Source organism: Erinaceus europaeus, chromosome 11 (genome assembly GCF_950295315.1).
Source record: "Erinaceus europaeus chromosome 11, mEriEur2.1, whole genome shotgun sequence".
Classification (NCBI taxonomy): domain Eukaryota; kingdom Metazoa; phylum Chordata; class Mammalia; order Eulipotyphla; family Erinaceidae; genus Erinaceus; species Erinaceus europaeus.
Window position 1 is genome coordinate 116,795,914 of NC_080172.1, and position 25,962 is coordinate 116,821,875.

Consider the following 25,962-nt stretch of genomic DNA (forward strand, 5'->3'; position numbering starts at 1 on the left):
TATCAGCTTCACGAGAGAGTCTTGGCCCTGGGAGCAGGAACTAGGGAGACATCGGGGTCCTGGGTGGCCAGGACACCTTTGAGTCCCTCTGTGATGCAACTCTAGCTAGTCCTGCCAGGGGACCTGGCACTAGCTAAGGGGGAGGTGTAGCGTCCTGGTCCTATGCTCCCATGAACCTCGCTGCTTGCGAGCTGGCCTGCAGGTGCGATGGCCTTCAGTCTCCTAAACGCAATGGCCCACCACACAGCTTTTCCCTTAAGGGGGCACATAGCAAGCTTTCAGTGGTCTCTTGGGGGAAGAACCAGCCCCTCCAAAGCCCATTCCAGACAGCTTGAGCTGAGAAAGTTATCCCTTCTGAAGAAGAAAGTGAGGGTCCTCGGGGTGGTGGCACCCATGTTACAGTCCTCAAGGACCCAGGTTCAAGCCCCACCCCCCATCCCCACCTGCAGGGGGGGAAAGTGTTATGAGTGGTGAGGCAGGGATGCAGGTGACTCTCTGTTTCTCTCCCTCTCTATGTCTCCCTCCCCTCTCAATTTCTCGCTGTCTCTATCCAATAATAAATAAAGACATATTTAATCAAAGAGAAGAAGTTGAATATCTTTCCTGGCCAGGGAGACCTTGACTGTGCTCTGACTGCTGATGTTAAGACTGGCTCAAGTGTAGCTGTTGCCTGCCTACTCACTCCCTTTCTTGTCTCCCTCAAGGGGACAGGAAGGAGAAGAGGGCTCTTCAGAGATGTAAGGGCCCTCATGGTGACCAAGTCCCTTCTGGGGGTTGGGACAGTTGGCCACTACACAGGACTTCATACAGAGGGTCACATGCTGGGAAATTGTGCCGATGCAGTCACATCTGCCATGTTGTCTCCTCAGGCTACTGCTAGTTCCTGTGAGAGTTGGGACATTCTCAGAGTGCCTGTTCAGCCATGTTGTGCCTTCAGGGCATTGTCTATTTCCCCGCGATATCTGGAGTGCTTTGGTCACTCCTCCCCCCTCCCATTCTCATGAGAGTTATTATCCTACCCTGGAGTGCTGTGGTTACTCCTCCCCCTCCCCATTCTCGCGAAAGCTGCTCCTATAAAAGCCTTTCTTCTTCCGCACCTCACTCTCTTGCCAGCGCTTCACTCTGGTGTTCAGACGCAGGAAAGGTTACTGCGTGAGGTGGCCATTTTCGCTACCTCCACGTGGCCCGATCTGCCTCTCTAGCACCCAACTCTGAGGTGCCAGCACAAATAAAGATTTGTGTTTCCTCTTCGCTCCGGACCTCCTCTCTCTCATCTCCGCGGCCCGAGCTCAACAACATCTGACTCAACAACAGTCACAGGTCCCAAGGTGGATGGCTGGCCATTACACAGGACTTCATACAGAGGGTCACAGGTCCCAAGGTGGACAGCTGGGCCAGGGCCACGTGGCTCAGTGTGCGTCTTTCCAGAAGCCTCACTGATCCTCTGGCACTGATCTCCTCTGTGGTCTACACCGCCCCAGCCTGACCACACAGCTCAACTCCCCACACACCCCGCACTGGCCTCACCCTCTCTGGGCCTCCCATGTGTTGCTCCCCAGATGGCAATCTCTGTTGCCTATTTGTGAAGCTTGTAGCACAGCACTCTAAGCCATCCTTAAAGCTCAGATGTCACCTCCTCTAGGAAGTCAGTCTTCTGAGTCCTAGTTCGGTTCTGGCTACAGAGCACAGCAGGGCAAAGCTGGGCAGAAGCAAGTAGAAATGGGTTTCTTCCCATCCTCAAAGTCAGCCAGGAGCCTCACGGAGCTACCCTGGCCTTCAGCTTTGAGCTGGTCTTTTTAACCTCTTACAAACGGCCACTCATAGGCCTGGGAAATGAAGCCAGTTCCTGGATACTGGAAATAAAGCTAGAAATTATAAAGGTTTGTTTATTTATTTGAGAATGAGGGAAAGGGAGAAGGAGAGGGAGAGGGGAGGGGGAGAGAGGGAGAGAGAGAGAGAGAGAGAGAGAGAGAGAGAGAGAGAGCGCAACTATGGCCAGAACCCAGCTCTGTTCTGGTTTATAGTGGTGCTGGGAATTGAACCTGGGGGCTCTCAGCCTCAGGCATCAAAGTCTGGTGCAGTACCATTTGCGCTATCTCCATGACCTTCAAGGTCAGGTTTTCCTGATCTTTTTAGGACCCAGAAACTGAAGGCAGGAGGAGGTTGATGAAGACAGGAAGGCATTATCAGATTTCACCAGACTGCTTTTGTAATTAACCAGAGCACTCTCCCTGCAGACACCTTTACACTCACGACTGGCTAGCTAGAACTTGGGCCTTAGCTGCCTCGCCCTCCAGAACCCCGAGCCCCAGGTCTGAGAACAGTGGCACTGGAATGCCGAGGGGCAAAGTGAAATGCATCTGGACTTTGCAGAGTTCTCACTTTTACAAGGATGACAAGACACACAGGTGAGTCAGCTATGTGAGATCTATCTGAGCAGCGTGAGAATGCAGGGAGCAGAAGCCAGGTGGCGGCACACCCAGTTAAGTGCACGTACAGCCATGCTGAAGGACTCTCCGTGCACAAGGGCCTGGGTTTGAGCCCCGGCCTCCACCTGCAGGGGGTGGTGGGGCACTTCACAAGTGGCGAAGTGGTGAAGCAGGTATGCAGATGTCTCTCTTCCTTTCGCCCTCTGAATCTCCCTCTCCCTTCTCAATTTCTCTCTGTCTTGTCAAATAAAAAACAATAATAAGGGGGTCGGGTGGTAGCGCAGCGGGTTAAGCGCACGTGGAGCAAAGCGCAAGGACCGGTGTCAAGACCCCAGTTCGGGCCCCTGGCTCCCCACCTGGAGGGGAATCGCTTCACAGGTGGTGAAGCAGGTCTGCAGGTGTCTATCTTTCTCTCCCCCTCTCTGTCTTCCCCTCCTCTCTCCATTTCTCTCTGTCCTATCCAACAGCAATAACTACAATAATAAAAAAATAAACAATAATAAGAGTAAAAAAGGGGGAATGGCCTCCAAGAGCTCTGGATTTGTACTGCAGGCACTGAGCCCTAGTGGAAAAAGAAGGAGAAGGAGGAGGAGGAGGAGGGGGAGGAGGAGGAGGAGATGGTGGTGATGGAGGAGGAGGGTGAGGAGAAGGAGGAGGAGGAGAAGAAGAAGGAGATGACCATGATGGAGGAAGGGTAGAATGAAAACGCAGGGAGCAGACAATCTTGTTTTGGGTGTTAGTTTCCTCATCTATAGTATCATGGACCCATCACACGACCTGACTAAGGAGGGAGCTTGTGTTCAGTGATTTGTGGCTGGATGTCTCATCACGAAGACACTAAGGCACAAGGGATTGGTGAGACAGGCAGCTCACTGGCTTTGTAGAATGTGGACCCCTCAGCCGGCCAAGCTGTAAAACTAGACAAATCTCGCACTGGGTGGCGTCACCTGTTGTCAGGGTGTAGCACTGCAGTTGGACTGAGGAAGGAAGAGTGATGGGGTGGAGGGGAGGTCTTTCAGAAGGCCCCCAGGCTCTACTCAGTCCTGAGACAAGAGTCCAAATCCCATAGTGACAAGAGCTATAGAGTGCTCTAGGAGAGCGAGCAAACAAGGGCTGCAGATCTTAATGGCATTGACCTCATGTCCCCCACCTGCTGAGGGCCCTGAGATGAGGACCCAGGAGATGGGCCCTCCTCAATCGCTATCAAACAGGCCATGGCCGGTGCGCCGCTATGTTCCATCGCTGGGGAGCCAGAGACGACCCGAACTGCCCCTGCGGCTCCAGACAGACTATGACCCACATAGTCAACGACTGCCACCTCTTCAGATTCAAAGGAGGTCTCGAAACTTTACATCAGGCTCAACCTGATGCTGTTGACTAGCTGCGGAAGAAGGGCAAACACTAGAAGAAGAAGGACCCAGAGACCCTGCCCACCCATCTCCACCATGGAGTGCAGGAAGCCTGGCAGGGGCCCATCAGTGCACCAGTGACCCTCCCCTGGGAGTAGGAATTGTCGTAACTGGCCATGACCACCTGCCCTCTGGTTAGAAGCACCAGCTTATTAACCGCTAGGCTCTCCACACTCATTTTGCAATGGAGTCAGGCCAGAAGTAAATAAGTGGCCTGGGTTTTGTTGTTGTTGCGTTTGTTTGTTTTTGCCTCCAAGGTTTATCGCTGGGGCTCAGTGGTGGCACTGCAAATCCACTGCTCCTGGTGGCCGTCTTTTCCATTTTATTTTTTATATTTATTTATTTATTTTCCCTTTTGTTGTCCTTATTTTTATTGTTGTAGTTATTATTGCTGTTGTTGTTGTCATCGTTGATGGATGGGACAGAGAGAAATGGAGAGAGGAGGGGAAAACAGAGAGGAGGAGAGAAAGATAGATACCTGCAGACCTGCTTCACCGCCTGTGAAGCGACTCCCCTGCAGGTGGGGAGCCGGGGGCTCAAACCGGGATCCTTACGCCGGTCATTGCGCTTCGTGCCATGTGCACTTAACCCGCTGAGCTACTGACATCTTTTCCATTTTATTGGACAGCATAGAGAGAAACTGAGAGTGGAGGGGAGATAGAGAGGGAGAGAGAAAGAGAGACACCGGCAGACCTGCTTCATCACTCCTGAAGCCTTCCCTTCCTGCAGGTGGGGAGCTGGGGGCTCGAACCGGCAGCCTTGGGCTTCCTACTGTGTGTTCAGCCCGTGCCCACCGCCCAGTCCCCATGACTCATGAGCTCCTTTGTTCCCTTCTCAGCTCCTTCTTTCCCTGCCAGGCGCCTGCCAGGTGGTTTCTCTGAGTGTTCGAGCTGGGATCTGGGTCTTAGCCAGTTCTCAAGTCCCTGTTTCCAGCCAGGATGCTTCACTACAGCTGTTGGCACCTTCTGGTCATGACTAATACCTGTTAGTCTGGGTGTCTTGGCCTTAGCAAACTCAACACGACAAGAAAATGTCCAGACGCTGTGGATGTTTCCCTGTATCTTGATGTCTCATCTCCACCTCCACCAGCGTCCCCAGCCACCCATCTCAACCCATCAGTCTACCCACCAACCCACCCGGCCATCTGTCTGCCCCCCCTACCCACCCGTGCACTCATCCAGCACCCTGAAAACCTCCCAGATACAGGGCCCCAGCCGTGAAGATGTGACCCATCTGTGACCCTAACCTTCCTGTTATATTTTTAAAATATATTATTATTGGATAGAGACAAAGAGAAATTGAGAGGAGAAAGGGGGAGGGAAAGAGGGAGAGAGGCAGAGAGACACCTGCAGCCCTGCTTCACCACTCCTGAAGCTTTCTCCCTGCACATGGGGACCAGGGGCTTGAACCTGGGTCCTGTTTAACCGGGTGCACCACCGCCCGGCCCCTCTGAATGCTATTTACAGACTCATAGGCAATGTGACATTAGGCAAGGGGTTTCACCTGTCTGTGGCCCAGCCTCCTTGTCTGTTCTCTGGGCTTCAGGGCAGAGCCTGCCCCCATGCACCCTCTCCGCGGGGAGGGGTTTACAAAGAGCATTCCATGAGTGAGCATCAAGCCCACGGTGAGCACTAGGCCGATGCCGCGGGTGGACGGTGGGCACTGATACTGTTGCCTCCAGGACCAGGCCACTGCTGTAACCCCTCCCCGAGGTGAGAGGTCAGGAGCTCTGCCCAGAACCAGGGCAGCATGCCCCGTCCCTTCATCTTCAGAACCCTTGCTCATGAACTCTCATTACGTATTCCTGCAAAGAGGGTCTGAGGCCAAACAAGTTTGCATTTCAAGGAAACAAAACTGAAAACTCTGCAGTTTCTCATGCTCCTGCGGATTGGAGGTCTGTCTCCAGGAAGTAGGAAAGTCATTTCTCACATCCATTTAACTGCACAACTCGATTTCATGAAATGTTTATTACCGACCTGCAAAACAGCAGGTGGACTTGGGCTCAGTGATGTTCTGCTTTTCTCTGCCTCTCTGGTGCCCAGGCCTTAATTAACTTCCTGCCTATGACGGCTTTGTTTTTAATTATTATTTTTTATTGTTGCATAGAGACAGAGAGACATCGACAGGGGAGGGGGAGGGAGAGAGGGAGAGAGACAGAGAGACACCTGCAGCCCTGCTTCACCACTCCTGAAGCTTTCCCCCTGCGGGTGGGGACCGGGGGCTTGAATGGGCCCTTGTGCACTGTGGTGTGAGCGTTTAACCAGGTGCACCACGGCCCGGCCCCTCTCCCTTTGACTTCTTCACAGCACCCAGGACCTTTCTCTGGCCTGTAAGGCTGAGGCCCATTTAGCAGCTGCTGCCTCAGATTCTCTGAAGAAAACCTACTGTGTCTACACAACCCCCCTCAGCCCCTGAAGCTGGGCTGAAGCTGAAGAGTCCAGATGGGGCTGAGGTCCATTAAGGACTCGGCGTTGCACTTAATTCCAGGCGGCCGACTCTGTATCGATTTGGGTCACCGGTGTTAAGGCGTCACTTTCAGTTGTGTTTAATTGAAACAAACAATAAAAAACTCAGTCCTGTCTGAGATGCGGCATGGTGGCTGTTTAATTCCGGGCATGGACAGGCCGAGGGCAAGGTGGGAAGCAGCTGGGGGATGACGGTGAGCCTGTGTGAGGGGCAGGAAGTGAGGATTGTGTGACCTGGGGGAGAGCTAGAGGGGAGGCCTGACTAGACCCCTGGTCCCATAATTCAACAGTCCTTCATCCTGACCATTTTGGACTGCTGTTTTTATTTTTTTCTTCTTCCATTCTGGGACTGTTCACTTATCTGTAACTGGGAATACACAAAGCTGCCACAGAGGGGTGTTGTGGGGTGAAATGAGGTAAGAGGTGTGACATGCAGGGCTTATGAAAATTGTTGTGTTTCAGTCTCCTTTCCCATCCACATACATACACTTCCAAGGCGTGCACACGGGTGTGTGTGTGTGTGTGTGTGTGTGTGTGTGTTCACTCAAATAGACCTTTAAGAATGCTGATTCTTAAACACACCATCCCAAAAGATTTCTGTACACCTGTGTTCACAACAGCACGGTTTGTAACAGCCAAAACCTGGAAGCAACATAGGTGTCCAACAACAGATGAGTGGTTGAGCAAGTTGGGGTTTAGATACACGATGGAATACTACTCAGCTATTAAAAATAATGAATTCACCTTCTTCACCTCATCTTGGACGGAGCTTGAAGGAATCCTGTAACGTGAGATCAACCAGAAAGAGAAGGATGAAAATGGGATGATCTCACTCATGGACAGAAGTTGGAAAAACAAGGTCATCAAGGAAACACACAGCAGAACTTGGACTGGAGTTGGTGTATTGCACCAAAGTCAAGGACTCTGGGGGAGGGCGGGAAGGGAAAGAGTTGAGGTCCTGGAACAGGCTGGCAGAGGAGGATTTAGCGGGGGCCTTAGAGTGCTATGCGGAAAACGAAGAAATGTGACACATGGACAAACTAGTGTGTTTTACAGTGGACCGTAAGCCACTGATCCTGCCAGTAAATAAAATAAGCACACAGTGCTGCCTCTCTGTGGGCTCACATCCGACTTCACGGCTGTGTTGTGCTGTGCAGGAGACTCAGCTGGCCAGCGCTCAGTCCTCTCAGCTCCACAACAGGAGTAATGGCAGGGTCTACCTCCTCTGTTCTTGGGAGATACTGTTGGGTAGTTGCCATCTCCCCCTGGCTTCTTCTTATCCATATGGCTATATAGGGATTTACTGATCCAAAGGTTTGGTCTATTTACATAAATCACTTTTACATAAAGCACTCCAGGGCATTGGTGGTTCAGTTATAGGATTCTCGCCTGTTCCGCCCCCTCCTTGTCACACTCTGATTTTCACCAGTCACTTTTCTCTCCACCCTCTCTATATCACATCCTGTTTCCACCCTACTTGGAGAGTATAAAAACAGCTGCTCTTCTGATTAAAGACACTTGGAAATTGCTTTCCGGCTCCGAGAGTTCCAGAGTGTATCTCCTGCGGAAGTTGGTGCAGCACGCGTTCCTGATCCCTCTCCCACACAGCAGCCTAGATCAGCTCCAGTTGAGTTCTCTCCAACCCAGAGAGCACCAGCTCGGGAAGAAGTACCCTCAGGCTATCCCGGCAGATACAATGAGTTTTTATTATTATTATTGATTCAGTAATGATCATAGGACAAGAGGGGTACAAGTCCACGTGATTCCCACCACCAGAGTCCTGTGTCCATCCCCTCCACTGGAAGCTTCCCTGTTCTTTATCCCTCTGGGAGCCTGGACCCAAATTCTTTATGGGGAGCAGCAGGTGGGAGTTCTAGCTTCTGTCATGGCTTCTCCACTGGACATGGGTGTTGGCAGGTGGATCCACACCCCCAGCCTGTGTCTGTCTGTCCCTAGTGGGGCAGGGCTCTGGGGAGGGGAGGCTCCAGGACACATGGGTGAGGGCGTCTGCCCAGGGAGGTCAGGGTGGCGTCATGGTAGCATCTGCAACTTGGTGGCTGAAAAGCCTTAAGATGTAAAGCAGGAAAAATTATTTAATAGTCAGTCAGGAACCTAAGGGTAGGAATAGAGCAGATGAGGTTTGAGGTCTCCATTTTGGAAAGAGCTAGTAGGTCTACTTTAGAGATATTCCAAGGAGCCCATGACTTCACTAAATTTTGCCTGAGCCTGACAATTAATATACAGATGGGCTAAAGGCTTTGGGAAGATGGTGTCAGAGTTGCAAATAGGACTAGCAAGCTTATGCACTGAGCATGGGATGACTTCTGCCTGGGAGAAGACCCTGGTGAATGTTTACTCTTACTCCAAAGACTGTGCCTTCATACTGGCTCTGGCTGAAGTACCTCTCCCCGTAGTAGAAACAGCCAGAGGAAGGCAATAACACGCCTTACCCCCCCACACACACACACACACTCTGGAAAACAAACAAACAAGGGGTCACAGAAGGTCTCTTTGACCTCTGAAGGGTGTTCCCCAGGGGCAGGAGAAGAAGACGTTGCTTTGTCTTGTAGCGCCCTCTGTCGGGAGAACTTAACTCAGCAGCAGGAACGGAAGGAGACTGGGGGCAGCCAGCCTCACCTCTGCTGGCCCCAGGCCTGGGGCTCCAGTTCAGTCTCCTGCTCAGAGGGTGTCCAAGGAGAAGGCAGTGAGCCGCTGGCGCTGTGACTCATGGGTTTGAGTGCCAGGACTGGAAAGCAGAGGCCCCGCTACCGGCAGCCGATTTATCAGGAGACAGGAGCCCAGGGACGTTAAGCGAATTAAAAGCCGGTGGTCACCCTGGCAGACTTTCCCTTTAGCTGTGTCACTCTGTGCTAACTGCCTCTGGTGCGGCCCGCATGCCTTTCACTGGAGCAGAAGGAGAGCTTAGAAGCTGTCACTGAGGGAACAGGAGCGGGAGGAGTGGACACCCCCCTCCCCAGAAGAGGAGGTGTGGAGGAAGCAGGATCCCCATCTCTGGGACAATTTCCATATGGTAATAGACAGACACCAGACACGTGGCAGTGAGCCTCTGCGGGAAGCCAGCTGTGCACCTGGGCAGGATGTCCTCTCTCTGAGCACGCAGCCCAGCGAGGGGTGTTTGGAAAGGCTTGCTGTCACAGACTGTCTCCCTGGCACCTGCCCAGAGCCGGCTTCATGCTCAGGGCTGAGGGATGGCAGAGAGAGCCCAGCCACTCGCCCTCCCCATATGCATCCACGCACCCAGTAAACATTCATCGAGGTCGACTCTGTGTCAGGCTGTGCTTGTTTCTTGTCTGGGTGATGCTGAAACAGACCACAGATGCCTCCGCTGGGCTGAGTGAGGTCCCCAGCCACCCCAGGCTAAACCTGGGCTATTTCACCCCGTGTCTTCCTCACTGACTTCTCACCAGCTGTCACTCACAGATGAGGTCCTGGAGACACCTCTCTAGCCCCTTCCTGGTATTTACAGAAGCGTCCTTTCAGGATGGTACAGACCAGGGCCAAGGGCCAAGAGGGGTGTGTGTGTGTGTGTGTGTGTGTGTGTGTGTCTGCTTGGAATCCCAGGCCCACCTTATTAGTGAGCACCGACAGGAAGTCTTACCTGTCTGGGTTCCACCTGGAGAACTGTTGCCTGTCTACTTGCCTGGCTGTCATTGGCAACTAGGTCCACAGAGCAAGAATGACCAGAGAATGGTGCCTGTGGGCCAAAGGACTAAGCATCCAGGATGAAGGTAAGCTCTGCTCGTTTCTCTTCCGGGTGCGAGGTAGAGAAAGGAAGGGGCAGAGAGGGGACAGTCAGAGATGGTGTCTCTGACTGAAGGAGTGGGGGTGAGGTGACCTCAGGCTAATCTGCACCTGGGCTGAGGGGACACCAAGGTGAGTGTGTGTGAATGGGGAAGCCAAGAGCCACCATCAAAGGGAGAAGAAAGGGTCTGAGACACCGGCATTCATGCCAAAGCCAACCCAATCAGCCTGACAGCCAATTAGTCTGATTCAAAAAAAAAAAAAAAAAAACTCACATAGGGACAAACTGTAATCAAACACCTATTTGGAAGGTTTATTATGATCATTATTATTATTTTACTGAGAGGATCATTCTAAAGACTGTCAGGTGAATGTGTATGTTTTCAGATCTTCATCAATGCAAATCACTCTTCCTGCAGAGCTGCCAGGGAACCAGGCAGCGAGGCCGGGCAGGTCACCTCTGCACAGGGCTCCCCAAGAGGCAGGTGCGCTGCCCCCTCCCTCCCTGCACCCTCCTCTGGGACCGAGCTGTGTATGGACCCATTGCCCATCTAGCTGAAGAGAGCGACAGCTGCTGCAGACACCCACGGAAAGCTGGGGCTTGTCTCCAGAGGCTGTCGGAGGAAGAGGAGGAAGAAGAGACGACCAGCTTTGACCTTCCCAGAGCGCTCTTTCTCAGCCCAGCTCTGCACCCCGCTCTGTGCCCCTCTCAGTGTTCCCGTTTCTGGGCTTCAGCTTGCCAGTCTCCAGAGTCTCTGGCAGGAGGCTCAGTGTTGGGAACTCTTCCATCTCACTCACCCCCAGCACAGTCCCATCCTGGGAGACATCACAGTCCACAGCCAGACCTGAGACGTGGTGGTGGTGGTGGTGGTGGTGATGGTGGTGTGTAAGGTACAAGTACCACCCTCCCCCCACTCTTGAGACCTGGGAAGAAGAAAGTGCCAGGGGTGCCAAAAAGGCGTATATGTGGGGTTCCTGCCAGGAGACCCAACACGCTTACCGGTGCCTGCCTGGCTGGATCCAAGGATGTGGCTCTTCCTGGAAGAGAGGACAAAACAAATCCCATTTCCCTGGCTTCCTGGGAGAGGGCAGTCATGATTCGGAAGAGGCAGAACACAGAACAGAGATGCCCCCAGTCCTTGCCAGGAAGGGCACGGATTGAGAGGTGGCCAGACCCTACTCCGGGGGCCACACCCTCCCTGCCCTGCTCTGAGGGAGACACCTTTCTCACCAGAGCCTGCTTCTCTCCATGGGTGGGGGCTGGCGGCGGGGAGGGGGTGACCCTGAGGTGGGGTCAGATGGAGGGAATCTGATGGAACTTGTTTGCTGCGGGGAGCGGGGGTGCTAGGTCAGCTGGAGGAGGTGCTTAGAAAGCAAAGGGAGCAATGCATCTAGTTGGGAGAGAGGAGGAGGGGGTCCTGGGGGGCAGTGAGGAGCGGGAGGGGGGGCTTTCCTTCTCCCTGCAATAAATCGGCTTAGCTGACGAGAGCCAAACAGCCCAGAAAGGATTAAGGCGAAGTCTGTATAATACAGCGCCGAGCGGGCGGGCGCGGAGGGCGGGGAGAGGGGGAGGGACGAGGGAGGGCGCGGGGAGGGGGCGCTCGCCCGCAGCCCAGAGCCCCGCGCAGCCACAGAGCGCGGTTCGCCTCCAAACTCGCGAGCAGCCGCCCAGCCGGCTCCGGGGGCCGCCGCGGCTTCAGGAACCGGAGCCGGAGCCCCAGTCGGAGCCGCCCCGGGGACGCCGGAGCGCGGGGGTCGCGGCGCCCCGCACAGCCGAGCCCCGAGGAGCCCGGCCGCCGCGGCATGGGGGCGCCCCCGCCTCGCCCCGCACTGCTCTTCCCCGCCGGGGCCGGCGGCCGGAGCGGATGAGCCCATGGCGAGGGGCCCCTCGGCCGCCGCCCCCGCCGCCCCGCCAGCGCCGCCAGCTCCGGGCACCATGCGCGCCGCCCCCGGCCCCCGAGGCTGCACCTGCCTGCTGCTCGCCGCCGTCCTGGACCTGGTGCGCGGTGAGTGCGCGGCGCCCGCGGAGCCCGGGAGGAGGAGGTCCAGGGGCGCCCGAGAGGAGGGGAAAGGCGCGGGGAGGCTGGGGGGGGGGGGCTCGGGGAGATCTGGGGAGGCTTGGGGAGGCTTGGAGATGCTTGGGGAGGCTTGGGGAGGCTTGGAGATGTTTAGGGGGGGCTTGGGGAGGTTTAGGGAGGCTTGGGGAGGCTTGGGGGGCTTGGGGAGGTTTGGGAGGCTTGGGGAGGTTTGGGAGGCTTGGGGAGGCTTGGGGAGGTGCAGGGAGGTGTGGGGAGGTTCAGGGAGGCGCTTGGAGGCTTGGAGAGATGCGGGCCGGCTCTCTGGTCGGAGAGGCGCGGCTGTAAGCACCTGTCCCAGCGCTGGGGGGGGGGGCGGGGGTTGGCGCCGTGCTGGTTGGCTTGACCAGGGAGAGGACCACAGAGAGTGGGGGTCGGTGCCAAGGCGCGTGTACATGTGTGTCATTATCGCCTGCCCATGTGCGGGGGTCCGAGAAGGAGCTGTGGATCAGTGCGCGGGGCGGGCGCACTGTGTGTGTGGAGATGCCAGTGCGGCGTCTGTCTGTCTCACAGGGTGCACGGTGCAGGAGCGAGCCACCAGCTGAGTGTGTCGCTTCCCTGGAGGTATGTGAGCGAGCCAGACTGTCAGGAGCATGGCGGGGGCTGGGAGGTGGCAGCTTTTCGGGGAGAGGGTGTCAAGTGTGCCCGCGGAGTGTGTGATGCTGCGTGTGAGTGAGGTGTGGTGATCCACACGGGTCCCAAGGGTGCGGGGCTCCTCGGTGTGGCCGTGCAGGGGCGAGGTGCGCGGGCCTGCGCTGCGTGCAGGTGCAGCGCCCGGAGAAGTGCGGCTCCACGCCGGGATTGTGTGCGCCTCTGGGAGGTTTGGACTCCGGCAGGCGGAGGAGGTGTCAACAGCCCCCACGTGTGATCCCGCTAAATGACTCGGGCTCAGCTCAGCCAGCTGGGAGAAGGATGACAGGACAAACAGGGTCCCTCCCCAAAGCTCCAGGGTCCGGAGTTGTAGGCAGAGGTGCTGGCTCCAGGGCGCCGCCCTCTGGTGGGTCTTAAATGGTGGCGAGGGCCAAAACTGTCCTGCGACCAGCCTGGAGGGAGGGAGGGAGGCTCGCAAGGGAGGTCTAGTCCCATCTCCTTGCCCAGCAGCAAGCCCTAAAACTGAGCTCTAAATCTGGGTGCCCAGAACCAGCCCGCTGGAGTCCCGGCCCCGCCCGGGGGAGCTGGGGCTGCTGGTGGAGGGGATGCCCGCAAGCAGTCCTGCCATCCACCAGCAGGGTCTCTGTTCATGGCCCCACAGGGTAGACCAACTCTGCTGGCTGCCTCCGGTCTTGTCCTTACCAGAAGGTGCCTGGACTGTCCCAAGACTGTCTGCCTTCAGAAGGTGGTGACCCTCTAAAAAACTCAAAGCCCCCCCCCCAGCCCCCCAGACACACACCCTTTACTGCCAGGGGCTTGGAGAGCACAGGGTCTGCTGGGCCTCTGGTGGGAGGAACTACAGGATTTGCACTTAAATGGTGCCCAGCTGGCAGAGCAGGGGAGGGATTGTGGAACCCAGAAGGGGTCCCAAGGTCTGCACCTGACCCCCAACCACCACCACCCCTCCCCCAGCGGCCCTGGTGGCTGGAGACTTTCTAAAGTGGATCCTAAACTCTCCCAACTTTTGGGGGGTGAGGGTTTACTCCCTTGGGTGCCCTGAGAGACAGAGGCTGGAGGTAGGAGGGCAGGTCCTGACTCGGGGCAGGGGCAGAGGCTGGGGCTGCTGCATCAGAAAGGGGCACCTTTCTCAGTGCCCTGCCCAGAGGGCAAAAGCTGGTGGGAAAAGTAGTAGTGCGGAAAACCCCCCCCCCGCCTTCTCCGTGGACCTGACCACTTCCTGCACTTATCTGTGGCCCACATCTGTCTGTCTGTCCTGGGAGCACACCTGGGCCAGGAAGCCTGTGGGGCCTCTGCATTCTGGTGACCAGAAAGGACCAGCCTGGACCCTGCCTGGGGAGGGGAAACTTTCAATCGCTGGGGCACAGGTGGGGGCTCAGGGCAGCTGGGGAGGCCTCTCCCTTCTGCAGAGCACAAAAAGGTGGGGTCCCCCAACCCTAAGCCTGTGCCCTCTGGGGGGGAGGCGTTGCTGAGTTGACCAGGATGCAGGATGCTGTCTGTGCCCAAGGAGGGCGCCCTTCCTGATAGCCATCTAGAACAGTGCACCTGCAGTAGGGTTCACAGACCCACCTGCCACGGGTCTGAGTGCAGAAATGGTGGAATCCAGGGCCTGGGTTCAGAAATGTGCCTGCCAGTTGTGGGGCTCTAGGAGTTGCTATGAGGGCCGGTCGAGGGATCCTTTGCCTGTTTGGCCCCGGTGGGTCTCAGAGGAAGAGGATCGACTAGGGAGAAGGGGAATCTGTGCCCGCGGAAGGTGCCCAGGACACAAAGGGTTGACTGGACCTGAGGTTCAGCCCCTCCCCTCTTCTCCCTACCCCCAGTTTCTAACTCCCCAACGCCCCACTGGTCTCACCATGTCTCATCATCCCTCACTGGTCTCCCAGGTTACCCAGAAGTGCCCTGAGCCATTTTTAGCTCTTCTGGGAGCTCCTGGGTAGGACTCTGCATTTGTGTCTCTGCAAAGCCAGGGAGAGAGGGGGCTTCCTGGGTGAGGAGTAGAGGGAAGGGGAGGGTGGGTTGGTAGTGGCTGGGCAGGTCCCCTTAGGGGGAGCCAAAGGCTCCACCCACAGTCTTGTCAGTTCTCTCTGTGCGGGGCCTGAGCAGGTGGATGGGTGTGTGTGTGTGTGTGTGTGTGTGTGTGTGTGTGTGTAGGGGGGTGATTCCAAGTGGGCGTGCACGGCTGCAGAGACAGGCTTGGGGATCAGGGGGCTGCATACACAGGAGCCAGAGGGAGGGCTTGATGCCCTTAGCCGCCCCCCACCCCGCACACCCCAGCGCCTGGGGTTTCCTGGCCTGCTTCCTCACTCACAGACTGCACACTCTTGCTACCCCGGTGCAGAGCAGAGTGTTTTCCAGAGCTTAAAGCAGTGCAACTTTTTTCTTTAAGTGCAGGGAATGTCAGAGCTGGACATGCCCTCCCTCATTCACTTCAGTGCTTCTGAAACTCACGCACGTATAATTTATAAGCAAGATGGGGTCTCTTTTAGAATGGATGCTGATTACCACGCCTCTAAAATCCCAATGCCTCGGGCAAGAAGCGAGGCACAAAGTGAAAACTGCTCACGCGTGGCTCACCGGGGCCGAGAGACTCCACACTGAGCTAGGGGAATGACCTGAAGCTTGTCCTCTCTTCTGACAAGGTGGGCTGTGTGTTTTCAGTGGCCGCAAGTCTGTTGTTCTGCTGCTGTGTGTCCAGCCGGCTGCAAACCGTTTGTTTCAGCTTCTCTTTTCACAGAGTCGGAAACTGAGGTCCGGGGGGGCACCAGCCCTCTGACCAGCCTTCTGGCGTGTGTGGCCCTTCCATTGTCCCCACTTGGGAGGGGCTGGCCCAGCACCCCCTTTCTTCCCTTCCACTGTCCCCACTTGGAGTCCCTTGGGCAGGACTTGGGGCCAAGCCTGAGCAGGGTACCAAAGATGACTGACATGGTTTGCAGGCCCTAGGACTTTGCTACAGTTAGGGGACAGGGAGATGGGGGAGCAGGTGGAATTGTTTAGTGACGAGTTCAAGGTTCTGGATATGCCAGTGACTTCCAGAGAGGCTGCTGGACAGAGAGGAGATTGGCTAGGTCCAGCAGGGCTGCATGGGTCTCTGTGGATGCCTGGCAAGGGCAGTCTGCAAGCTGGCTTTGCCCCTTTGTACCTCAGCTGCAAAGCAGCCACTCAAGATACCCTCCCTCCTGCATGAACAAGTGCTTGGCCTACAGAGTGCTTCAGGCATGGTGTTCATCTCTGGAACGTGACCCTGAACACCCCAGTGGCACCTCTGTCTGTCTAGTCCACAGCTTAGTGGAGAGCTGATCCCTGGAGACTTAGAGAGGGGTGGAGTCGTGCCTCTGACCCTGACTGAGCTGTCCTATACTAGGCGTTGCTCTCCGTGCCTTCCTGTGCTCAGCTCAGCCCTCGTGATCATCCTGAAAAGGAAACAAGCCCACATTTTTAATTTTTTAATTATCTTTATTCATTGAATAGAGACAGCCAGACATCAAGAGGAAAAGGGAGATAGAGAGGGAGAGAGACAGAGAGGTACCTGCAGCCCTGTTTCACCACTTATGAAGCTTTCCCCCTGCAGGTGGGGACGGGGGGGGGGGGGCTCGAACCTCGGTCCTTGTACTTTGCCATGTGTGCTCAACCGTGTGTGCTACCGCCTGGCCCAGGACCCCACTTTTCAGATGAGGAAGCTGAGGTTCAGAGGGCTTCAGTGACTCACTTAAAGTCTCCTCATTGGCTATTGCCGGGCAGAGACTGAGAGGCAGAGCTATGTGACTCTCTGAAACAATGGACACCATCCACTGCCTCTGTTCCAGCCACGTGGGCAGGTGGGTGTACTCAGTCCCCTCTGTTTGCCTCCCTCCCAAATCCTCAGAGATAGAATCAGCCAGTGCCTTCACCTTCGCGAATGGGACAGGGAAAGTCCCTGCTAGTCCTGGTCACCATCCAGAGGATGGGTGAACGTCCGTTGTGGGCAGGCATCTGAACAGAGAAAGCCCTCCATCCGTGTCCCTGACCGTCATCCCAGAAGGTGAGAGACCAGGCAGGTCCTGGAAACAGATGAATGACAGCCCAGGTGGAAATCTTTCGATACCTGCTCCGTGATGCCAAGTGGATCGATGTCTCTTCCAGGGAAGTTCTTGGGGGAAGAGTGATTACCGGGAATGTTAGGGAGAACCTGAGCTAGACCTTGAAGTACAGGGAGGGCATTAACAATTCAGAGACCGTGAAAGAAGGGAACTGTGCCGGGAGGCAATCTGCAGGCACACCGGGGGCTGCGGGCTGGGACCTGCTCCGGTCCAGCCTGTCTCCCCAAGTCTGGGGGCAGGAGGGACACCTCACAGATCCCACTGAACTGCCCCGCAAGCATCAGATGCTCTCAGCACCCCTCGAGACGGGGTCATTAGCCACATTTTGCCTACGCAGAGAAAGAAGCCCTGCATCTTTCTTTCTCTTTCTTCTTTCTTATTGTCTCTATTGTGGCTTCGATGATGAATGAGGCTCAGGATTTTTTTTTTCTTTTCTCAAGTGGAAGGACTGACAGTTTCAAACCCATGTCTGAAGCAATCCAGAGCCACCGTGGCTCCCAGAGGAGAGAAGAAAGCATTTATTCTTTCGTCACTAGGAGAGAGACACAGCAGCTTGTACCATCTGTGAGAACATGCGAAGCCTCCCGTTTGAAATAAATGTCAGTGGTGGTGAGACACATGATATCACGGGCTGAGAGGGGTATGATTTCAAAAGGAGGATACTGGGAAGGGGCCGGATCGGGAAGGGGTGTGTGGTGAGACCCTCCCTTTGTGGTCTCAAGGAGGTCCACTAGCAGAGGGGTCCATGTCCATCAAGACCTACTGCTCGGGAGTCAGGCTGTAGTGCAGTGGGTTAAGCGCAGGTGGCACAAAGCGCAAGGACCGGCATAAGGATCCCGGTTCGAGCCCCCGGCTCCCCACCTGCAGGGGAGTCGCTTCACAGGCGGTGAAGCAGGTCTGCAGGTGCCTGTCTTTCTCTCCTCCTCTCTGTCTTCCCCTCCTCTCTCCATTTCTCTCTGTCCTATCCAACAACACCATCAATAATAACTATAACAATAAAAAAAAAAGACCTATTGCCCAAGGTTAGTGCCTGGAGCAAATAAATAGTGTGTGTGTTTGGATCTGGCAGTGAACTGAGGAGCAGAAAAAGGTAGACTTGGGGTCAGCTGGTGGTGCATCAGGTCGAGCACACATGTTACAATGTACAAGGAGCCAGGTTCAAGTCCCCCGTCCTCACCTGCTGGGGTAAAGCTTTGTGAGTGGTGAGGCAGGGCTGCCGGTGTCTCTCTGTCTCTCTCCCTCTCTATAAACCCCTTCCATTTCAATTTCTGGCTGTCTCTATCCAATAAATACATATAATAAAAACTTAATAACAAGAAAGAAAGGATAGACCTTGTGTGACCTGCAGTTTCATTCTGACTCTGTCCCCATTCTGACTCTGTCCCTCCAAGATGGTCTCTGCTTGTTCACCAGCCAGGTCTGTATCTTTTGACAACTTGCTGTGTTTGTTTTGGGGAATAAAGCACCGGCCCCGATTTCCTAGCCTCTTGGTAGGAGGGACACTCAGGTAAGACACCTGCAAGAAGAGCCCTTCTAGCACACTCTCCCTGGAGTCTAAGAACTTAGCAGACTGTTGAGAAAACCCTTCCCGCCTTCCCGATACCAAGTCGCAGATGCCACCATGGTACCATCCTGACCTCCCTGGGCAGACGACCTCAACAGTGTGTCCCTGTACCTCACCTCCACAGAGCCCTGCCCCACTAGGAAAGATAGAAAGACAGAAACAGGCTGGGGGTGTGGATCCGTGTCCAGTGGAGAAGCCATTACAGAAGCCAGAACTCCCACCTTCTGCTCCCCACAAATAATTCTGGTCCATACTCCCAGAGAGATAAAGAATAAAGCTTCCCATGGAGGGGAGTGTACATGGAACTCCAGTGGTGGGAACTGTGTGGAATTGTACCTCTGTGATCTTACAATCTTGTTCATCATTATTAACTCAATAGTAATGATTTAAAACCTTGAGATCTCTTGCTAATGGGGTTTCCCCATATAGATGTGTGTTCCCAGTCTCCCAGGGCTGGTAAGGAGTCTGACTGACTTCCCAGGCGGTGACCGGCTGGGAGGAGTCCTCATGTGAAGATCTCAGCCCTGAGGGATCTGATGGTCACCAGTATTGACCGTGGTTAGACCTGAGCTGGGGCCTCAGTCTGCCTTTGCATTCAGCCACTTGTTCCATTTTCCTTTCTTTCTTTATTAAAAATTTTTAAATATTTATTTATTCCCTTTTGTTGCCCTTGTTTTTTTATTGTTGTAGTTATTATTGATGTCATTGTTGGATAGGACACAGGGAAATGAAGAGAGGAGGGGAAGACAGAGAGGGGGAGAGAAAGACAGACACCTGCAGACCTGCTTCACCACCTGTGAAGCGACTCCCCTGCAGGTGGGGAGCCGGGGGCTCAAACCAGGATCCTTATGCCAGTCCCTGCGCTTTGTGCCACATGCGCTTAACCCGCTGAGCTACCGCCTGACTCCCTTTCTTAATTTTTTATCTTGCTTGTCCAGAGATGGCTTCTGTTGCCATAGACCTTATGGGCAGTGTAGTGGCTTCAATGCACACGTCATCATGTACAGTTGCCCCAATTCAAGGCTGCCAGGTCCACGTCTGCAGGGAGGAAGCTTCACAAGCAGTGAAGCAGGTCTGCATGTATCTCTCTTTCTCCCTCTAATCTCCCTCTTTTCTTTCAAATTCTTTCTGCCTCTCTCCAAATTTGGAGATAGAAGAAGACCTCACTTGAAACTTGATGCTCTTCCTTGGGGGGAGGAAGAGCTGGCCTGGAGGATGGTTTCTGGCCCATAGACTGAGACTGAGGGTGACCAATCTGCTCACCTGCTGCCCGGCTTCCCTGGCAGCCTGGGGCATCTCCGCTCCAATCACTGTAAGCCAGGACCCAAGCTGTTTCCTTCAGTGATTTTCAGGGGGTGGCGTCAGGCTTGCCTTGAGGCTCTCACCCTCCCTTCTGGCTGCCTAGAAGCCCCATGAAGGCAGGGCCCTGCCTGTCCTGCTGTGCTCTCCAGTTCCCCACCAGACTGCTCAGGAAAGTGAATAGACCACCTTAGGCCGTTAGCTGTGAGCCTTTGTTTAGAGGAGGCCTGATGCTGTGTAGACTTGTGACAGGAAGATTAGGGAGGGGCGTGGGAGGTGGGGCACCTGGTAAAGCACACACAGTCCTAAGCACAAGGATCCAAACAGGATCTGAGTTCAAGCCCCCTCTGCCCACTTGTTGAAAGGGTGCTTCACAAGCAGGAAATGAGGTCTGCAGGTCTCTGTCTATTTATCTCTCTATCCCCCCCTTCTCTCTCAATTTCTCTCTATCCTGTCCAACAACATAGAAAGAAAAGCCTCCGGGAGCAGAGGATTCGTGGTGCAGGAACCGAGCCCCAGCGATAACCCCAGAGGCAACAACAAAAACTTTGGGCTAGTAGATCAGCCCCCACTAGCAGAATTCTGCTCCTGGGACTCTGTAGTCGGTCTTTCTGAAGACTCTTAGAAACCAGGGTGGTCGAGTCTCTGGCCCTGGGTGTCCTAGTTCTCTGCCCTCTGGTGCCACTTGACGCCTCCACACCCATCGTTCCATCTAGTCGGCATAGCACAGGGCAGCTGCTCTGTGCCCACCAAACACACCAAGAGAGCTGGAGTTCAGGGCAATGAAAAGATGGCGGGGAGAGAGAGGCTCCCCAGGGGCCTGGGCTGGGTGACTTCAGGCCCAGGCTGTCTCTCCTCCCCACCCTCTGCGCCCCCAGCTTCATTCATCACCGGGGATGTCGGAGGAGACAGGCCAGCTTCCCAGGGGCCCACAGCCCCATCGTCTTTATCTAAAGCACATGCACAGTGAGCTGGGTGCCGTTATAGCCATGGGCCGAGGTGACCTTCCCAGCCTCCACTGCAGGACAGATGTGTGTTCGCAGCCCCTCTGCAGGCTAGAATCCGAGTGCTGGCGGTCACACGGCTGGAAGGCCAGAGCCTGCTGTCTCTCTGGCCTCAGCTTCACCTCCTCTGCCTCCCCAACCCCCACTCTGCTCCCGCCCTTTCTTGGCTCTGAGATCAGACATCTGCCTTCAGCTAACACAGCTCTAGACTCCAGCAAACCTCCCTCCATTTTTTTTTCTTCTTTGCCTCCAGGGTTATCACTGGGGCTCAGGGCTGGCACTCTGAATCCACTGCTCCTTAATTCTCAATTTATTTGTTCATTTTATAGAATAGGACAGAGAGAAATTGAGAGAGGAGGGGGATAGGGAGAGAAAAAGACACCTGCAGACCTGCTTCATTGTTTGAGAAGTGTCCTCCCTGCAGGTAGGGATCTGGGGGCTGGAAAACAGATACTGGTGCCCTCACTTGCTCTTAGTACTATGTGCATTTAACTGGGGGCACCGCTGCCTGGCTGCTCCCCCCAAATATTTGCCCCTCCCCCACACATTTTTTATCTCAATCCCCTTCCTCCACTGATTCTGGTGTTTCCTTACCATTCTGGTAGTGGCGCTTTGGCCGATGCTCTGTTAAAATGACCCTCTTCTGAGGTTGGAGATGTGGGTTGGTTATTCTGCTGACCAGTGACCCCTTGAAGGTGGGCACCCTTGCACTGCAGGCCCTGCCGGCTCTGAGCTGTCTACCAAGTGAATGGACCATGTCTCTCCTGAATTTGAGCTTCTGTGCAGACACAGGGGCCCTGTGTTGGTTCCCTGTCCTTGCTTGGTCATCTCTAGACACCCTTTCTAGTGTGAGGGGACATTCACTGTCCAGCTGGGCCCACCATCACTCACAAGGGCATTGGGGCTGCTGTCTGGGGCGTGAGCCAGGAACAGAAGCAGATTGAAAGACCAAAGTGCTCCTGGTTCCCTCTGGGGTCTCCTAGGTGGGGTCAGGGGTCTTCCCTTGATAGGTGAAAAGAATGTGAGGGGGTCTGCTGTTGCAGAAGGTAAAGAGAAAGTAAGGGAGGGAAAGAGGGGAGAGGAATGGAAGGAAGACATGTGAATCAGGTGTACCAGGACACTGCCATGCGCCAACCATGTCTACACACGGTGTCATGTTAAAGCCTCCCAGAATCCCCCGGGTGGGGGGTGAGGCTTGTTGGGGAGGCTCATACTGATACTGAAGGGGCAGAGCTGGGGTCTCACCCCAACACTGATTGGCCTGTCTCCTCCCCGTTTACTCTGTTGGTGGCTTGAAATTGGTCATAGCAGAAATAGTCCCACTCTAGAAACCAGCAAACTGTAACCAGGTGGTGGCGCACCTAGTTGAGTGCACATGTTACAATGTGCAAGGACCCGGTGTTGTTATAACCGGGCTGGCTTCACGGGCGGGTAACAGAGACGACCAGAGACACACGTCTGAGCTGAGAACGCAGTTTAATCTTTATTCACGAGAGGGCAAACATGTGCTCTCTTGTCTTTCTCCTCCGGTGGCAGAGAGGGACTCCTAAACTAATCACCACACAGATCTGTCCTGCACCCTTCTCCTCTGGTGGCTGCGGCAGGAACCCAGGAAGTACGTAGGGTAGGGGGCGGGGAGAAGGGAGAAGCGTGAAAACTAGCAAGGGCCAAACCACAGTCTCCCAGTGGGGGCAGTGAGACCAAACCAATGTGAAGCACAGCAACAATTCCCCCTTCTGTTTTTAACTAAATGACCACAGTATCAGGAGTGTGGGGTGAACAGAAACCTATATCGTACAGGCATTTTTTAAAAAGAAACTGGCACAAACATGGAGGAACATGTAAGTGAGCAACAAGAACCAGCGTGCTGCCAAGGGAAGGCCTGAGGGGGGTGTTTTTTGCCTCTGTGGGCAAAGCTTTATCAGCTAAAGAACCTTTGCTGCCTCTGGGGGCTTTTGTCTCTTGACGGGCATTTTTTTTCCTGTAGGCATTACCTAGCATGGGGGGCGGGGGTATGGCCTAGAGTCCCAAGGCAGTGGCTGCAGTCAGTCTTTGAGAAACCTAGCAGCATAAAGGGAAGCTGCTATAGAGTTGTGTAAAGTGTCCAAGAGGTGTACCAGTGAGTCCGATAGAAATGCCAGTCCAAAGCAGATGTCCGCTGAAGAATGCCAGGGGGTGGAACGTTGTATGAGGAAGATCAGCTGTTGAAATTCCACTTTTCTGTAGAGAACTTGACAGCTGCAATTTACTTACTTATGAAACAAAACTTGTAGCAGGCTAGAAGTTTACCACAACTGATAACTCTATTACAATTGGAAGTCTTTTTTAGTAAGATTTTAAGGTTGTTTAAAGTTTAAACAATAAAATGTGGAAAGGTAAACAGAAGAACCATGGGAAAAAAAAACCTAAGGCATGAGAATCATTAGCATAACCATTGTGTACTCTACCATTTCTAATTGAGAAGGATTTGAGAGTTTTACATACCAACAAGTCTATTTAACCTTTTGTTACACCCATTGAAGATGGAGAGACACCCTAGGTGTGTGCAGGGTTTTTTTTTTTTTAGACTAACTTAGTTAAAATATATTGATTTTTAACTAATTTTTAACTCAGACTTTAAATGTAAGTTAATTTTACCTTTATGAGAACTATGTTGAAAACCTTTTTCATTTAACTCTGTTTGGTAAGAATATAACCTTAAATTTACATTTTTAATCTTAAAGTTAATGTTTACCAAACTTTAAACACATACGTAAACATGGTCTTTAATACACAAGGAGGAAAACTTTTGTTACTAAGACATGTCATTTTAAACACGAGTTTAGATCTATACTGTCTTAGCCATTCGGGGAGTGCGTTGTCCAGCGGTGGCTTCTTGCGCAACTTCAGCTCCAGGAATTGTAGGTCGCGATCTCTGCAGGAATCTCTGTGTATTCTAGCTTTTCTGACTTCAGAGCTGAGTTGGGGATCTCGGCCAGGGGGCCCAGTTTCGGCAGGGAGCCCGCGGTCTCCAGGGGGTCCAGGATCTGTCCAGACTTCATAGCAGGAGGGCGGGTGGGCTGGCCTTGCAAAAGGCGCGGGCCGAGGTGCCCCGGGGTGACAGCCAGGATGGGCTGCAGCCCTGCCCGCCATGCCTGCTGCCCTGCTCTCGGCGGCCGAGCAGTGTGGAGGGAGCCCGCACCCAATGCCCCACGCCACCCGGCGGAAAGCCTGCTCATGCGGGCTGGCGTTGGGCTCCTGCGGGCTGGCGTTGGGTGGAAACCACAGAGTGGTCCAGAGATAAATGTTCCAGAAACAGCAAAACAGTCTCGTGAAGAAAGGACAGAGGCCTTTGGAGATCTCTTCACAAGCAGAAGAGAAGGCCATTGTGCATAGGTAGCCAAATTGTTACTTATCTTGGGGATGGGCAGGTCATGCCCCATGTTGGGTGCCATATGTTGTTATAACCGGGCTGTCTTCACGGGCGGGTAACAGAGACGACCAGAGAATGCAGTTTAATCTTTATTCACGAGCGGGCCAACATGTGCTCTCTTGTCTTTCTCCTCCTGCGGCAGAGAAGGACTCTCCAACTAATCACCACACAGATCTGTCCTGCATCCTAACCAGGTGGTGGCGCACCTAGTTGAGTGCACATGTTACAATGTGCAAGGACTCGGGTTCGAGCCCACGGTCCCCACCTGCGGGGGAAAGCTTTGCGAGTGGTGAAGCAGGGCTGCAGGTGTCTCTCTGTCTGTCTATCATCCCCTTCCTTCTCAATTTCTGGCTGTCTCTATCAAATAAATAAATAAAGATAATACATTTTTTTAATTAAAAAAAGAAGTCAGCAAACTGACCTGTCAGAGTCCTCCTGGGAGGGCTGATGGACACTTGCCAATGGCCTGTTGGGCAAACCCACCTTCCTCAGCTGCTGTGTCTGCGGGTCAGTCCCCTGGTATGAAGGACTCTTGGTTCCCATTGGAGCTGGGTTTGGGTCGCAGCACGGCCATGCTGCAAGGACTCAGTGCCTCCCCCGGAGTCACGGTTTCTTTATCTTCTGTAAACGCAGGGCATTGGGAATGGAAGTCCTTGGACACCAAAGTAAAAACCCTGGGGTGAGGGTGAGGGTGAGGGTGAGGGTGAGGGTGAGGGTGAGGGTGAGGGTGGATGTTCAGCTTCACGGGGCAGGGGGTGGGGTGGGGTGGGTAATGGGATGGGACATAGTCTTTTGGTGGTTGGGATGGTGTTCATGTACACTCCTATTAATGTATAGTCAGATAAGTCACTATTTAATTAATATGAGAGGGGAACTTTTGATTGAATGTCTCAAACTTTTTAAATCATAGACTGAGTCTTTTTAATACATAGGCTGAGTCTTTCTTTTTTTTTTAACCAGAGCAATTGTTCACCTCTGGCTTATGGTGTTGCAGGGGATTGAACCTGGGACTTTGGGACCTCAGGCATGAGAATCTGTTTGCATAATCATTATGCTATCTACCCGCCACCTGTCTTTGCTATGTTGACTCTCTTAAAAGCTTAGACCAGGGAGAACAGAAGCAACCGGTGGCACAGCTATATGCAAATAATGTCAAAGGACATAAATTATGGTGATACATAAATTATGGTATGATACAGCAAATCCTAACAAAGGGATTTTTCAAACTTAACCCAATTGCCCGATAATGTGATTATAGCAATAACTCTCTATAGTCTTTTTAAACCCTAAGACAGCAGGAACCTCCCGCTTCCTCTATAGAGCCTGTATTTCCCCCAGTCCTGGAACCCCTAAGGTGGGGCTTACTTTCCTGCAAGCTTCTCTCAATTAAAAAAAAAAGAAAGGAAGGAAGAGAGAGAGAAAGAAAGAAAGGAAGGAAGGAAGGAAGAAAGGAAGGAAGGAAGGGAGGAAGGAAGACAGTCTTTGGGGCCAGGCTGGTGGTAGAGCGCTTACTTTGTAAGCTTTTATCAATCAAAGGAAAAAGGCAGAAGCCAATAGAACATCGTCTATGGCTGGGTAGTGGCCTGGTCTCTCAGTCAGAGCTGAACGGCAAGTTTAGCTGAGAGCTCTTGGCCTGCCGTGGGATCCTCCTCCCCCCTGTGCCCTAGGAGGGGCAGCTAGCATGAAGGCTCTCCAGAGGCTGTGTGAATGCACCGTGGCTTCTGTGTGTCTTGGATGCTGACTTTGAAGCTTAGTCACAGCCTCCAGTCAAGTCCACTCACTGAGCAGTTGACCCGGCCTTCTTTTGCCAGTCGAGCTCTCTCAAGGAGTTTCTGATGTGCTAGAAATCCTGAAAAAC

At 53.9% G+C, this 25,962-nt stretch overlaps 2 protein-coding genes across 2 annotated transcripts in view; both read left to right on the top strand.

Annotated features, from left to right (window-relative positions):
* The first annotated feature begins 10,000 nt into the window (after positions 1–10,000).
* Positions 10,001–12,706, top strand: LOC132541487 (serine/threonine-protein kinase PAK 4-like). Its single transcript, XM_060202394.1, has 4 exons — positions 10,001–10,052; positions 10,621–10,765; positions 11,599–12,071; positions 12,654–12,706. Exons 1-4 carry the CDS (start codon positions 10,001–10,003, stop codon positions 12,683–12,685), a joined length of 702 nt encoding a protein of 233 aa, XP_060058377.1. The 3' UTR covers positions 12,686–12,706.
* A 27-nt stretch (positions 12,707–12,733) lies between these two features.
* The window catches only part of IGSF21 (immunoglobin superfamily member 21), an 84,047-nt gene continuing 70,818 nt past the window's right edge, over positions 12,734–25,962 (top strand). Inside the window, exon 1 of the mRNA XM_060202395.1 lies at positions 12,734–12,808. Within this exon, the coding sequence (XP_060058378.1) occupies positions 12,734–12,808 (75 nt within the window). The remainder of the gene's footprint in view (positions 12,809–25,962) is intronic.